We start from the raw sequence: 16,203 nt of genomic DNA on the forward strand, positions 1-16,203 counted from the left end.
GAGGCTGAGGCAGGAGAATGGCGTAAACCCAGGAGGCGGAGCTTGTAGTGAGCCGAGTTCGTGCCACTGCACTCCAGCCTGGGCGACAGAGCAAAGACTCCGTCTCAAAAAAAAAAAAAAAAAAAGAAAAAAAAAGAAACCCCGTCTCTACTAAAAATACAAAAAAATTAGCCGGGCGTGGTGGCGGGTGCCTGTAGTCCCAACTATCCAGGAGGCTGAGGCAGGAGAATGGCGTGAACCTGGGAGGCAGAGCTTGCAGTGAGCCAAGATCACGCCACTGCACTCCAGCCTGGGTGACGGAGCGAGACTCTGCCTCAAAAAAAAAAAAAAAAAAAAAAAAAAAAGAAGAAGAAAAGAAAAAAAAAAAGAAAGAAATAAAAGGAACGGCTGGGCTTGGAGGCTCATGCCTGTAATCCCAGCACTTTGGGAGGCTGAGGCAGGCAGATCACCTGAGGTTGGGAGTTCCACACCAGCCTGACCAACATGGGGAAACCCCGTCTCTCCTAAAAATACAAAAATTAGCCGGGCATGGTGGCACATGCCTGTAATCCCAGCCACTCGGGAGGTTGAGGCAGGAGAATCACTTGAACCTGGAAGGCAGGGGTTGCAGTGAGCCAAGATCATGCCATTGCACTCCAGCCTGGGCAACGAGAGCGAAACTCCGTCTCATGGTGGCCCATGCCTGTAATCCCAGCACTTTGGGAGGCCAAGGCGGGTGGATCACGAGGTCAGGCGATTGAGACCAGCCTGGCCAACATGGTGAAACCCCGTCTCTACTAAAAATACAAAAAATTAGCCGGGCATGTGGTGGGCGCCTGTGATCCCAGCTACTTGGGAGGCTGAGGCAGGAGAATTGCTTGAACCCAGGAGGCGGAGGTTGCAGTGAACTGAGATCGCACCACTGCACTCCACCCTGGGCGACAAAGCAAGACTCCGTCTCAAAAAATAAATGAAAGGAACCTCAGACCACTGCCCCTGCCCCTGGACTTCATAGTCAATGAAGAGCACTGCCGGTTCCTTAGCAGGAACCTGGGTCCCCCAAACCCCATTTTCCTACGTCCTCTGAGAAGCAATTGTTATCCTGCATTGGTACCAGATGGCATTGTTCCTTTTTTTTTTTTTTTTTTTTTTTGAGACGAAGTTTCGCTGTCACCCAGGCTGGAGTGCAGTGGCATGATCTCAGCTCACTGCAACCTCCACCCCCCGGGTTCAAGCGATTCTCCCACCTCAGCCTCCCGAGTAGCTGGGACTACAGGCACCCACCACCATGCCTGGCTAATTTTTGTATTTTTAGTAGAGATGGGGATTCACCATGTTGTTCAGGCTGGTCTCAAACTCCTGACCTTGTGATCCGCCCACCTCGGCCTCCCAAAGTGCTGGGATTACAGGCGTGAGCCACCACGCCTGGCCTCGTTCTGCCTGTAGTCCTCTGCAGTCTGTTCATCAGCAGTTGATGGAGGTCGCTGTTCGCTTACCCAGCTGCTAGGCTCATTCCCTGTTGCTAGACACTGGGTGGTTCCCCTTGTTTGCTGTGGTGCAGAATGCAAGAAGTCTCGGATACCATGGTAGACTGCATCATTGCTCACAAGTACTCAATCCTCCAAGCTCTTGCACCTCCCACTCCCCTGACCTGTTAAAAAAGCACTGCCATGGTGAAACGTAACCCAAAAAAGAAAAGTGGGCTGGGCGCATTGACTCACACCTGTAATCCCAGCACTTTGGGAGGCCGAGATGGGTGGATCACCTGAAGTCCAGAGTTCGAGACCAGCCTGGCCAACATGGTGAAACCCCGTCTCTATTAAAAATACAAAAGAATTAGCCGGGCATGGTGGCATGTGCCTATAATCCCAGCTACTTGGGAGGCTGAGGCAGGAGAATCGCTTGAGAACCCGGGAGGCGGAGGTTGCAGTTAGCAGAGATCCTGCCATTGCACTCCAGCCTGCTGGGTGACAGAGTGAGACTCCGTCTCAAAAAAAAAAAAAAAAAAAAGTACACAAAATAAAGATGTACAGTGTATAATGCTTATCAAAGCAGACAGTCCCATGGCATCACCCAGGTCAAGAATTTGAATATCACTGCCCCAAAAGCCCCTCTCATTCCCTTCCTATCACTTCCCAATGTGACCATGAACTTGATTCTTATGCTAATCACTTTGGTCTTTATAGTTTGACCAGTTAAGCATGCATTCCTAAAAATGATGGGATATGTTTTGGCTGTTTTGAGACTTTAAATAAAGGAAATTATTCAGTATAATATTTTTCCCTCCTCCACTCTTTTTTGTTTGTTTGTTTGGAGACAGAGTTTGGCTCTTGTTGCCCAGGCTGGAGTCCAATGGCGCCATCTTGGCTCACTGCCACCTTCAGATTCAAGCAATTCTCCTGCCTCAGCCTCCCGAGTAGCTGGGATTACAGGCATGTGCCACCACGCCCGGCTAATTTTTTGTATTTAGTAGAGATGGGATTTCACCATGTTGGTCAGGCTGGTCTCGAACTCCTGACCTCAGGTGACCCACCCACCTCAGCTTCTCAAAGTGCTGAGATTACAGGTGTGAGTCACCGCACCCAGCCCTCTCCTCCACTCTAAAGGGAAGTGTTATTTTGTGTCTAGATTCTTTGCTCAATATTGGCAGATTAATTCAAGTGGCTGCATGTAACAATGTTGCCTCATAGTATTCCACTGGATAAATGTGTCACCACTGATTGCCTCCTTCAACTGTTGACATTTGGTTGGTTTCCCATTTGGGCTGTTATGGCTAATGCTGCTGTAAACAATTATGTATACGTCTTTTTTGTTTTGTTTTGTTTTTGTTTTCTGTTTTTTGGGTTTTTTTTAGACAGAGTCTCGTTCTGTCGCCCAGGCTGGAGTGCAGTAGCAAGATCTTGGCTCACTGCAAGCTCTACCTCCCAGGTTCCCGCCATTCTCCTGCCTCAGCCTCCTGAGTAGCTGGGACTACCGGCGCTCACCACCACGCTGAGCTAATTTTTTGTATTTTTAGTAGAGACGGGGTTTCACCGTGTTAGCCAGGATGGTCTCGATTTCCTGACCTCATGATCTGCCTGCCTCGGCCTCCCAAAGTGCTGGGATTACAGGCGTGAGCCACAGCGCCGCGCCTGACCAATGTATGTCTTTTGTTAAACATAGATGTTCATTTCAATAGGTATATAACTAGGTGGGGAATTGCTAGGTCATAGAGTATATGCACTGGGTTGAGTAGTGTCCCCATATAAGTCATTGCAGACAGAATCAAGTTAAGGTGAGGTCATACTGGATAAGGGTGACCCCTAGTCCAATGCCTGGTGTTTTTAAAGGAGGAGAAAAAGAGACAGACACAGGGAGGAGAGCGCCGCATGAAGCTGAAGGCAGAGATTGGAATGACACCTCCGCACGCCAAGGAACACGGAGCGTTGCTGGGAACCACTGGAAGAAGCCAGAAGAGACACATGGAGCTGACTCTCCCTCACAGCTCCAGAAGGAACCCACCCTGGTGCCACCTTGATTTTGGACTTCTGGCCTTCAGAAGTGGGAGGGAATAAATTTCTGTTGCTTTAAAATTCCCGGTCTCTGGCACTCTGTTACTGCAGCCACAGGAAACCCATACAGTGCACGCTCTGCTTTTTGTGTTTCCTTTTCTGTGAAATGCCTTTCATTTTTTTTCTTTTTCTTCTTTTTTTTTTTTTGAGATGGAATTTCACTTTTGTTGTCCAGGTTGGAGTGCAATGGTGCAATCTTGGCTCACTGAAGCCTCCGTTTCTCGGGTTCTAGCGATTCTCCTGCCTCAGCCTCCTGAGTAGCTGGGATTACAGGCACCCGCCAACACGCCCGGCTAATTTTATTTATTTGTAGAGATGGGGGTTTCACCATGTTGGCCAGACTGGTCTCAAACTCCTGGCCTCAGGTGATCCGCCCGCCTCGGCCTCCCAAAGTGTTGGGATTACAGGCGTGAGCCACCACACCCAGCCTTAACCACTTTTAACTGTACAGTTCAGTGGCATTAAGAATGTTCACATTGTCGTACAGCCATCACCACCATCCATCTTCAGAACTCTTTTCTTCTTCCCAAACTAAAGCTCTGTCCCCATTATACAATTTCCCATTCCCCCATCCTCCCAGGCCCTACAACCAATCTTTTACTGTTTGATTCTGGATCTGAAGCCGGTAACTACATCATATAAGTGGAACCATGTAATATGCAGCCTTTTGTTTCTGGCTTATTGCAGTTAGCATGTTTCTTGAAAATCCTTTGAGAGTATCCATTTGGTAGCATGTATCAAAATGTCATTTCTTTTTATTTTTAAATTAAAAAAAATTTTTTTTGAGAAGGAGTCTCACTCTGTTGCCCAGGTTGGAATGCAGTGGCCAGATCTCGGCTCACTGCAAGCTCCGCCTCCTGGGTTCACACCATTCTCCTGCCTCAGCCTCCAGCTGGGACAACAGGCGCCTGCGACTATGCCCGGCTTTTTTTTTTTTTAATTTTTATTTTTAGTAGAGACGGGGTTTCACCATGTTAGCAAGGATGGTCTCGATCTCCTGACCTTGTGATCTGCCCGCCTCGGCCTCCCAAAGTGCTGGGATTACAGGCGTGAGCCACCGTGCCTGGCCTTTTTTTTTTTTTTTTTGAGACGAAGTTTTGCTCGTTTCCCAGGCTGGTGTGCAATGGCGCAATCTGGGCTCACCGCAACCTCTGCCTCCCGGGTTCAAGCAATTCTCCTACCTCAGCCTCCCGAGTAGGTGGGATTACAGGCACCTGCCACCACGCCTGGCTAAGTTTGTATTTTTAGTAGAGATGGGGTTTCTCCATGTTGGTCAGGCTGGTCTCGAACTCCCGGCCTCAGGTGATCTGCCTGCCTTGGTCTCCCAAAGTCTTGGGATTACAGGCGTGAGCCACCGCAACTGGCCTAATTTTTATATTTTTAGTAGAGACAGGGTTTCACCATGTTGGTCAGACTGGTCTCAAATTCCTGACCTTGTGATCTGCCCGCCTCGGCCTCCCAAAGTGCTGGGATTACAGGTGTGAGCCACCGCAACTGGCCTAATTTTTGTATTTTAGTACAGATCGGGTTTCACCACGTTGGCCAGGCTGGTCTCGAACTCCTGACTTCAAATGATCCGCCCACCTTGGCTTCCTAAAGTGTTGGAATTATAGGTGTGAGCCATGGTGCCCAGCTGCTTTTATCTATATTTAATTACAAGTGTTTGTTTTTTCCCAGGTAATTTTTTTCCCTTTTTAGTCATTTTTTTAAAAAAACCTTTTATTTTGGCCGGGCGTGGTGGCTCACACCTGTAATCCCAGCACTTTGGGAGGCCAAGGCAGGTGGATCACGAGGTCAGGATATCGAGACCATCCTGGCTAACATGGTGAAACCTCGTCTCTACTAAAAATGCAAAAAAATTAGCCAGGTGTGGTGGCGGGCGCCTATAGGCCCAGCTACTCGGGAGTCTGAGGCAGGAGAATGGCTGAACCCTGGAGGCTGAGCTTGCAGTGAGCCGAGATCGCATCACTGGACTCCAGCCTGGACAACCAAGGGAGACTCCATCTCAAAAAAAAAAAAGAAAAAAAAACCTTTTACTTTGAAATAATTAGGCACCAACACTGCTGAAATACCTGGTTGTCTGAATCTTCTCTTATTGCTGGCTCATCTTTGGTGGTTCTATCTTTTCTTTCTTTCCATGTTTCTGTTATAGTATTTTTAATACTGTGTCTGCACCAACACCCTGGATTTGCCTTTGCTCCCACCCAGGACCTCCAGCTCCATCTGGGCAACCCCAATCCCACCTCCTGATCGCAGCATGCACTGCTCATGGCTGGCTACTTGCCGGGCTCTTCAGAGCTCCTCTCCCACCTATGATGCAGCCCAGGTAGGATCCAACTGATTCTCCACACTTGGGGCTCTCTGAAGTGTGGCCCCAATCTACCTGGCTAGCTTTGGGTTTTGAAGCAAGTTCATTAGCCTCACTCCACCTCCTTGGCAAAATGAGGAGATTAATCCCTATTTCTGCAACGTTGTTTCAGGGATTACAGACAATAACTGAACCCTTAAGTGACTGGTGTGGAAGAGGTCAATGCCCATCTGCTCAAGTGTGCTCCATGTGCCCAGGGCACTAAGGGTCCAGCTTTTCTGTCCAGCAGTCACTTCCTATTTCCACCCCTACAGAGAGGCCAGAGGCATTATACAACAAGCCAACACATATGCTTTATGGTTCTGTTTCAAAAACATGAAAACTCAGGCCCCAGGACTCAAGTGATGTTGAGAAGCAAAAAGGATGGAGAAGTCGGTGGCCCCAGCATGGGTGCAAGCAGCCAGACCTCAGGCCCTCGCTCTAGGCTCCACGTGGCTGGGCTTGACTTCTGGCCAAGGGCTGCTCTTCCCACCTGAGGCCAGACCTTGCCTGAGGAAAGGGCCTGTGGCAGGGGGGAAGCTCAGGCAGAAGGAAGACGTGGCCAGCGGCCATCCCTGAGGAGGTAGTGAGCAGCTCCTGGTTCGGCAAGGGTGGGGGGTAGGAGCCAGGCTGAGGGGTCTTAGGGTCCCCTCTCCACAGCTCTGGTGAGCCCCCAGCCAACTGCTTGCTCACCTGCCTTCTATGCTTCCTCCTGACGCCGGCCCCTGGGAGAGAACACCTGAAGGCAAGAAGGAAGGACGGCCCTGCCTAAGCTTCTTCCTCCCTGCTTGGCCAAGTGGGAGAAGCAGCTGAGGTCCTTCGTTTAACCGAGGAAGCATGGAGGAGCTGGAATGCCTACCAGCTCGGAGAGGGCACTTGAGAGGGTCTATGAACAAATCTGTCTAAAAACCACATTTGAGCTAAAAGCATCAGTCCATCCCTCAGCCCCAGCTCTGTGCAGGCCAAGTATCCAGAAGGCAGCAAGCAAGGACAGCCAGCCCAGTTGGGCCTGGACCCTGGTGCTGCCTCTTCCTCCAGCCTCAGCCCTGCCTGCTCCCTCAGGGCCCAGAGGAGGCAAGGTCAGGGGCTGGCCAGGCGGGGCCTATCTCCCAGGCTGGAGGTGGTTGTGGAGCTGCTCTGCCTGAGTCTTCAGACGCTGAAATTCCTCTTGAATGAAGTCTGTCAGGGCTTTGCGCATCTCCACCTGAGGGAAAGGACCAGGGATGGCCTGCACCCCTCGGGAAGCTTGGCCAAGGTGCCCTGGGAGGGTGACGGGACGGAGAGGGTGGAGGCACCCTCAGGGGGTCCGGGGACAGCTATAGGGGACCCAGGAGGAAACTCACAGCGGACTTGTTCTCTGCCCGGAGCCGCTCGAGTACAGGAAGGGCACTGAAGGGCTTCCCGATCAGCACAGTGATTTTCTGTGGGGTGGCCACCAAGAGTGATGAGGAGCAGGAGGAGTGCCCACAGCCCCAGCCCAAGCAACCTGGGAGCCAGAAGCTAAGCCCTGGCCCTGCTGTGCCACACATTCCCCAGGGGCCACTCTCTCTCTAAAACGAGGTCCTGGTCCTGGGTCCTGTAAATAACCTGTCCTGTCCTGACCCCACAGCCCACCCCTGCCCCAGCCTGACTTCCTCTGCTCTCATTTTAATGTCTCAGTGTCAGGAAGTCCCTGTCTATGTTCCACTCAGTCCCCTACTGTAGCCTCACACTCAGCTCCTCCTGCATCTGGCCTCCATAGTGCTGAGTGGGAGACATGGGGCAGATGGCAGACAGGCAGGCAGACAGACAGACAGCTGAAGGTCAGCAGTCCCCACCCACCTGTCCAAAGCGGGGGAAGTAGGGCGGACTGTTAGGAAGGACGTCATTCATTCCTGCAGCACAGTGGACAGAAGGCCAGACGTGGGGTGGAGCAGGGCAGCCTGAGTCCCAGGCCCCCCACCCCAGATACCATCTCTCTGTCCCTGTTCCCAGGCTCACCAACATGCCACAGGGGCAGGATGATGGGGTTGAGATGACACTCAGCAATCAGGCGCCCGATTCCTGCCCGGGAGGGAGGCAGAAATGTTAGCATAAGCTGGGCCCTGAGCCAAGCTTCTGTGCCAGCCTCTGGCCAGTGCCACCCCGGACATCCTCCAGTTCAGTTCAGCTCCCCTGGGCAAGGCCCTCCACCAGGCAAGCCCTAGTCTCAGCACCTGTCCCCTTCCTGGCGCTACAACACACCCATTACCCCCATACAACCCAGCCTGAGGGGGCAGGAGCCAGGGGCCCACAGGGCCATCTCTGGGCCGGGAGGATGGCTGTGGCCAGAGACCAGTAGCCCTTACCCCACTTGAAGCGCAGGAACTCGGAACTCATGTTCACTTTCCCTGGTGAGAGAGCACAGAGGCGAGGCTTGGGAGCCCATCCCGCTCATACTGCGGGGGCTCGACCCAGTCAGCCCTGCTGACCTTCTGGGAAGATATGCACCCAGTCCCCATGGTTGAGTTTCTCCAAAATGAAGTCCATCCCTTTCTGGTAGACGCCATCTCCTGCAAGGAAAAGGCCTCTCCCCATCAGTCCCCATTCTCGGGGGTGTGGGGTGATGGGTTAGCTTACCCTCAACCCTCTCCAAACCTCGATGAAACAGGCCCTTCTCCCTGGGGCCCATGCTTTGGGCACTTCCCATCCCCCACTGTGCCATCCACACAGATGCCCTCCAATGACTGTCTCCAGGGTCTGTGTGGCACTTGGGCACATGGTGGGGCTTCCTTCCTAATATCTTCTAAACCCCTAAATGCCAGGCAGCATCATCTTAAGTCATCTCCTACTGAGATTTTGACCTGGCAATTCCTCCATCTACCATGACCCCCATCTTCAGTGGCTCACCAGCTGGGCCGCTTCAGCCACATACCCCTGCACACTCTCAAAGATCCCCAGGTTGGCGCACCACCTGCCTTCCCTCCCCAGCCAGGCCCTGGCTGCCAGCCGACCGCTCTCAGAGCCTCATGTATTCCTTTCTCTTCGAAGGTGCCACTCCTGGGGTGATCCTACCATGTGCCGGCTGCTAGAGAAACCAAGTGCATTTGTGATTTCCAACCTCACTTAGGCCCCAGATTCTGGGCAACAACCCTTTGCTGGGGTCTCAGCGACATGTCACAGCCACTCCTCAGAGGGCACCTGCCTGAGGCCTCAGCCTCCACCATTCCTCCCTCCTGCTGGCCCCTTCTTCTCAGGGTGCCCCGGGAAACTAGACCCTAGACCCTCCCTTATAGGGAGGCCTCTTGGGAAAGGGAGAACATTCATTTGAACACACATCAAGAGTTTGGGGCCGGGGGCGGTGGCTCAAGCCTGTAATCCCAGCACTTTGGGAGGCCGAGACGGGCAGATCACGAGGTCAGGAGATCGAGACCATCCTGGCTAACATGGTGAAACCCCGTCTCTACTAAAAAAATACAAAAAACTAGCCGGGTGAGGTGGCAGCGCCTGTAGTTCCAGCTACTTGGGAGGCTGAGGCAGGAGAATGGCGGGAACCCGGGAGGTGGAACTTGCAGTGAGCCGAGATTGAGCCACTGCACTCCAGCCTGGGCGACAGAGCGAGACTCCGTCTCAAAAAAAAAAAAAAAAAAAAAAGAGTTTGGGAAAAACTCAAACTTGCTGGACTGCAAACAGTAGAGTCAAACTGCTCCTGGTCTAGCAACTTTCCACATTGCAGATAACCCTGAGACCATGACACTGGACCCAAGAGAAGGAAATGCAAACCTCCTTCCTTCTGAAGCCAATGTTGGCTGCATGTTGGCTGGAAGCCTGGGGACACTTGGAGACAGTAAGTACACAGTAAGGATCTCATCAACCTCGGTGATGGAAAAGTAACCACATGTCAGACAAAACAGGAAAGAGGAGGTAGAGAGGTTGAAGGAATGGGGTATAGCAGATATCCTCATCTTATAAAGTAGGGAGTAAAGAAGTTCTATCACAGAGGGAGAGACAGACATTGGGAATACCTCTGGCAATGAACTTTGTTCTCTGCAAGGCCGATTCTTTGGAAGGGGCTAGTTAGGGATCCAGGAGTCTCAACCCAACCCAAACAGTGCCCTGACCCAGCAGCCCACTTGGGCTAGAGGCAGGGTGACAACCCACTGGAGTTTTCTCAGGGCATGGGAAAAGCAGCAGTTTCCCTACTTGGGACACAGCATGTGTAACAGTAGGGGGGAATCTTCATAGGTACTGGCCCCTTCTCTACTAAAACCCACTGATGCAACGTATCCATTGAGCTTGCAACTGGAATTTAAAAAATAATAATAATATGGTTTTGGAGCAAGACTTCATCATTTGTAGCTTTTGCAAATGCTACTACTACTCATTTGTGTCACTTGTGTCAAATCACTTCGATACTTAAATACCATATTAAAGTCTACGCTTGGAGAAAAAGGGAATTTTTTGGAACACAGAAGCCAAGTGTGCTAAATACTGCCTTTGCCTTAATGACATATTATTAGTTCTTTGCTGAAGGAACTGAGAGGCAGGGGCAGGGGGTGAATGAGTAGAGTTCTCGTCTCTCAGAGCAGGTTGGGATAAACGACGCCACGGTCATTTGCCAAGACACCGTGGCCTCTGCTTGTTTCTTAACAGAGACAGAAGTTCCTTTACAGAGAGAAGTAGCCTCCAAAAACAGCAGAAAGAGAAACCGCTCCAGGGGGCTGCTTCTGAGGAGTGGGGCTAGGGACGTGAGGGGCAGGCACTGCAGCTTTCCATTAAAAGCCCCTCTTTGTTATTTGTTGTTACTTTATGGGGTTTTACCACATTCTACTTTGACCAGCTAGAAATAATAAACCCCTCCTTGACCTCTAATATCCTTTGGTTACTCTTCCTTCTGTCTCTTTTTCCTCCCAACTGAACCTCTGGGAGGAGTTGCTGCCCCTGCGGTCTCCATTCCCCCCCAACTGCAGCACCACCAGCCCCAGGCCACAATAATCTGGCTCTGGCAGCCCTCACTCCATGGAAACGCTTCTCCAGAATCACCTGCTGCTTCCATGTGCCACAGGCGCCTGGTTTGCTCTTCTCTCTGGCCATGGCTCCCTGCCATCTTGGTGGCTTCTCTCTCCCTCTATGCCATCCTGGGCCTCTGCCCTGCAGACTCTCACTCTGCATTCATGACTTTGTGGTTGAATTCCCAGTATTTTTATTCCTGATTTTTTTTTTTTTTTTTTTTTTTTTGAGACGGAGTCTCGCTCTGTCACCCAGGATAGAGTGCAGTGGCGCAATCTCGGCTCACTGCAAAAGCTCCGCCTCCCGGGCTCACACCATTCTCCTGCCTCAGCCTCCCGAGTAGGTGGGACTACAGGTGCCCGCCACCACGCCCGGCTAATTTTTTGTATTTTTAGTAGAGACGAGGTATCACCGTGTTAGCCAGGATGGTCTTGATCTCCTGACCTCATGATCGGCCCACCTCTGCCTCCCAGAGTGTTGGGATTACAGGCATGAGCCACCACGCCCGGCCCCATGATCATTCTTCTAAGCTCCAGAACTGCACACCCCACTGCCTCTGGGACTGCTCTCCAGGTGAGGGGCTCCTCAGATGCAGCACAAGCAAAACAGGACTCACCCTCTCCCCTCCCAGCCCCTGCACTGCTTTCCCTTTGCACCCGTCTCCCCGTGACTCAGCTCCAACACCTAGTGTTATCTTTGAGTTCTCTTCCTCACCCCACCCTACACTTAATTTATCAACAAGTCCAGAGTACATCCCAAAGAAGTCCCCTTCTCCGATTCTCCACTGTGACCCTTGGAGGCCCAGCCACAATTATCTGCTGCTGGAGCTACTGTGACAGCCCTGAACTGGGCTCCTCACGTCCACCTAGCCCTGCTGCAGCCACATTGCAAACTAGGATGCTATCGCTCTCTTTTTTTTTTTATTTTTTTGAGACAGAGTCTTGCTCTGTTACCCAGGCTGGAGTGCAGTGGCACAATTTGGCTCACTGCAACCTCCGCCTCCTGAGTTCAAATGATTCTCCTGCCTCAGCCTCCTGAGTAGCTGTGATTACGGGCATTTGTCACCATGCCCAGCTAATTTTTATATTCTTAGTAGAGACAGGGTTTCACCATGTTGGTCAGGCTGGTCTCAAACTCCTAACCTCAGATGAACCACCTGCCTCAGCCTTGTAAAGTGCTGGGATTATAGGCGTGAGCCACCGTGCCCAGCAGATGCTATCTCTTAACCACAGACACAAGCATGTCACCACCTGGATGAGAGAGCACAACCAAGTACAAAAATATATATATATTTTTTGAGACCAGGTCTCACTCTCTGGCCCAGGTTGGAGTGCAATGGTATGATCTCAGCTCACTGCAACCTCCGCCTCCTGGGTTCAAGCGATTCTCCCACCCCAGCCTCCTGAGTAGCTGATATTACAGGCATGCACCACCATGCCCAGCTAATTTTTGTATTTTTAAAGTTGTTTTTTTTTTTTGAGACGGAGTCTCGCTCTGTTGCCCGGGCTGGAATGCAGTGGCCGGATCTCAGTCACTGCAAGCTCCGCCTCCTGGGTTTACGCCATTCTCCTGCCTCAGCCTCCCAAGTAGCTGGGACTACAGGCGCCCGCCACCTCGCCCGGCTAGTTTTTTGTATTTTTTAGTAGAGACGGGGTTTCACCGTGTTAGCCAGGATGGTCTCAATCTCCTGACCTCGTGATCCGCCCATCTCAGCCTCCCAAAGTGCTGGGATTACAGGCTTGAGCCACCGCGCCCGGCCTAATTTTTGTACTTTTAGTAGAGATGGGGTTTCACCACGTTAGGCTGGTCTCAAACTCCTGACCTCAAGTGATCCACCCTTCTCAGCCTCCCAAAGCACTGGGATTACAGGCGTGAGCCACCCCACCTGGCTGGCTGGCTATCTATCTATCTATACATACATACATACCTGGGGTCTCACTATATTGCCCAGGTCTGTCTATCTATCTATCTATCTACACATACATACATACCTGGGGTCTCACTATATTGCCCAGGTCGGGTCGGTCAGTCAGTCTGTCTGTCTATGGATCTATCCATCCATCCATACCTGGGGTCTCACTATATTGTCCAGGCTGGCCTCAGTTGGGCACAATGGTTCATGTCTATAATCCCAGCACTTTGAGAAGCTGAGGTGGGAGGATCACTTGAGTCTAGGAGTTCAAGACCAGCCCTGACAATGTAGTAAGACCCCAACTCTACAAAAAAAAAAAAAAAAAAAAAAAGAATTAGCTGGGCACACTCCTTAGTCCCAGCTGCTCAGGAGGCTGAGGTGAGAGGATCACTTAAACCCAGGAGACAGAAGCTGCAGTGAGCCATCATCATGCCACTGCACTCCAGCCTGGACCATAGAGACAGACCTTGTCTCAAGGAAAAAAAAAAAAAATCAAGGGCTCAAGTGATTTTCCACCTCAGCCTCCTGAGGAGCTGGGACTGCAGGCATGCACCAATGCAGCCAGCTAGAATCCAAAATTCTTAATAGAATTATTCTAGAACCTTCATATTCTACATACAACTTATATTTTCTACCTTTGTTTAAAATATGTTTATTTTTAAAGAGACAGGGTCTCACTATGTTGCCCAGGCTGGTCTCAAACTCCTGGGCTTGAGTGATCCTCCCACCTCGACCTTACAAAGTGCTGGGATGACAAGTGTGAACCGCTTGTGCCCAGACTACCTTTCTCTCTTCTCTCTCCAGCACCTGGCATGTGCCTGCCTGTGTCTAGAACACCTTTCTCCTCATTCTCTGCTTGGAAAAATTCTGCTCCCGCAGAGGGAGGAGCAATCTGGATTCAAATCCTGGCTTTGCCACCTCCTACCCCATGACCTTGGGCCAGCAGCTTAATCTCTGTGATCCTCCCTGTCTGGAGAATAGGGATCAAAATGGCCCCTATCTCCTGGGGTTCTCACCCCACAAGCCTGTTTGTTCTCCTAGAGGCAAAACCCTCTGGCCTGCAGGTACATGCTACTGCCACCATGGACCAATGACAATGCACTGTTCTCAATGAGTCTCTTAGTGACGTGTCTGAGATAAAGGGGTGTGGATAATACCTCCCTGAATTCTAATGCCAAGGTTCCAGGTCCACACGATCCCTGGGCAGTTGCAGAGAGTTGAGGGCTCTCCAAGGAGCCCTCCCTCCTCCTGCAGCCTCTGCCTCCTCTGCTGGCATGTGATGGAGCTGGGCCTCATGTTGGCTCCCGGGCTGCCTGCCCCCATAGGTCCCTCCAAAACAGAGACACTGGCGACCAGCTTTCCTGCCCCAGAAGTGCCTCCCTGCACTCGCTGGAGGAGCAGCTCACCTCGGCACACAGGCACACACTTGCCCAAGCTGAAGAAGTGAGAGTGCAGCTCCTTGGTGAAGCAGATGTCTGCAGCTGCAGGGGTCCTGAGCAGGGACAGATGCAATTAGTCCTGCCCCCTGCACCCCGCTCCACAACCCTGCCCCCAGCATTGGCATGCAGAAGGGAGGCACAGGGGAGGGCCTGTGGGGCCCCACCCCATGCCCTGCCTGGACTGCTGGACGCCACCTCCTGGGCAGAGCAGGAGGAGGGCAAATCTGGGCAGAGGCAGGTGGGGCCGGCCCGGCCCACTTCGAGGGGCCCATTCCTCCTCACCAACGCATCAACTTCAGGTTCCAGATGTGGCGGAGTTTCAGGATCCCTAGAGGAGAGGAAAGACTTCATGCCCCAACTTCCCATATCCCCAGGGAGTGCCCTTCCTTCACCCCATTTCAGGGAATGAGGGACAAGGACAGCAGCACTACCATTTCCCTACAGCCCTAAGTGGCATCTTTCAGACCCGTAGGCGAGACTGTTCAGTTCTCCCTGGCTCCTGCCTCTCCCCCACCCTCCACATCTTACTAATCACTGCACCTGGACTGCCTACCTCCCCAACATACTTGGACAATGCCCATTCTTCTATACTTCTCCCTGTACTGTCACTGCCACCAGCCCAGTCTAGGCTAGTGGATGGCTCAAAGACCTCCTTCCTGGCCTCCCAGGATCCACCTGTGACATCTATAGACCTTTCTCCACCCAGCAGCCAGGATGAGCTCTGAAGGGCTCCAGTGCAGCCAGGTGGCTCCCCACGAGCTCTAGGACAGTCTAACCCTTCTGTTCAGAAGTGGAAGCCCTGGGCACCCCTCCACCCAGCCATCTGGTTACCAGAGCCAAGCAACTTCCTGTGAAGTCAGCAGAGCAGGAGCCTCTAGGTGTGGCAACCAGGCTCCCAAATAGGGCTGAAGGGTACCCGCCCAGCCAGGGGCAAACCTGGAGCCAGGACACTGGGCTTCCAGTCCCTGGGCCAGAACTTCCTCACAGGATATCCTATGTTCAACCCCCAATTTTTTCCCAAGACTGTGGGGCCCTGGATGGTTTAGAGAACAGAGGGTTCTCCAGGACTGACGTTAAAGGAGGTGTAAGACCTGCCCTGTGGCCGTTCCTTGGTCCTGCTCCATGCCCAAGGCCCTCTCCAAATCATGCTCCCTCAGGGGATGCTGCAGAAGTCACAAATCAAAGTCTCAGCCCTGGGGCAGAACACCCAGAAACCAGAGTGCCAGGGCTCCATGAAAAGGCAGCGAGAGGGGGTTTGTTCTGACAAGGCTGGGGCCGTCGCGAATCCTCGCCTTTCCTCCCCCTGCCCAGCACACTGGCCCGGGTACCCCAGAGATGAGGGTCGTCCATGCAGGACTGGTGATTGGACACGGTGATGAGGGGCGTGGCCGGGCCTCGGTTCTCGATGAGCTCGTACAGCACCTCCTTGTTGTGCACGGTCAGGTGGTTCATATACTCTGGCGGGAAAGGAGAGGTCAGGCGCTCAGGGCTCGCCCACCAGGTCGGGGCCGCGGCGTTCCCCACCCTAAGTCCCATCTCCGGCCGGGCATAGGTACCCAGGTGGGCCTGCCTCGGCCTGGGTCCACTCACTGGTCCAGAAGCAGCTGTAGGTGCCCACCAAGCCCATGACGACGCTGCTGGCCAGGGTCCAGGTGAGCGGCGGCACCGCGGGGAACGGCCACTTCACGTGCAGGGGCATCCCCACCTGGCCCGCGGCCGGCGCTCCCCGCGTCCCGGGCCGGCCTGTGGGGCGCCTCTAGGTCTGCGACCTCGACCGCTCGAGACACTGGCCCCTGACTGGCCCGCGCACGGACGGACGGGAGGCACGGCGCAACAGGGGACTGGACCGAGGTCCCTTCGCAGGTCAGGCCGGAGCCGCGCCCGGCCCCGCTCTCTTGTCACTGAAGAGCGGTCGCCGGGGTCACAGGCCGTGGGCGCGCCGCGCAACCAGAGGGAACCGGAAAGCGGGCGCTGGCGCCCCGGCCCCGCGCAACCGCCGGAAAGCGA

At 52.9% G+C, this 16,203-nt stretch overlaps 1 protein-coding gene across 9 annotated transcripts; it reads right to left on the minus strand.

Moving 5' to 3' along the window:
• Positions 1-6,169: 6,169 nt before the first annotated feature.
• TAFAZZIN (tafazzin, phospholipid-lysophospholipid transacylase) lies at positions 6,170-16,201 on the minus strand. 9 transcript variants are annotated; one of them, XM_008019577.3, is made up of 12 exons: positions 15,787-16,187; positions 15,525-15,653; positions 14,479-14,524; positions 14,164-14,249; positions 13,676-13,678; positions 13,541-13,627; positions 8,328-8,408; positions 8,205-8,246; positions 7,858-7,920; positions 7,699-7,751; positions 7,221-7,298; positions 6,170-7,081 (listed from the first exon to the last, which is right to left on the minus strand). In XM_008019577.3, exons 1-12 carry the CDS (start codon positions 15,893-15,895, stop codon positions 6,980-6,982), a joined length of 879 nt encoding a protein of 292 aa, XP_008017768.1. In that variant the 5' UTR covers positions 15,896-16,187; the 3' UTR covers positions 6,170-6,979. The 9 variants fall into 9 exon arrangements, 7 of the variants coding, with proteins under 7 accessions (XP_008017768.1, XP_008017759.1, XP_008017761.1 ...); XM_008019568.3 differs by lacking the exons at positions 13,541-13,627; positions 13,676-13,678 and having other exon boundaries at positions 15,489-15,653; positions 15,787-16,186; XM_008019570.3 differs by lacking the exons at positions 13,541-13,627; positions 13,676-13,678 and having other exon boundaries at positions 15,787-16,182.
• Positions 16,202-16,203: the final 2 nt, after the last annotated feature.

Source organism: Chlorocebus sabaeus, chromosome X (assembly GCF_047675955.1).
Source record: "Chlorocebus sabaeus isolate Y175 chromosome X, mChlSab1.0.hap1, whole genome shotgun sequence".
In the NCBI taxonomy this organism is placed as follows: Eukaryota; Metazoa; Chordata; class Mammalia; order Primates; family Cercopithecidae; genus Chlorocebus; species Chlorocebus sabaeus.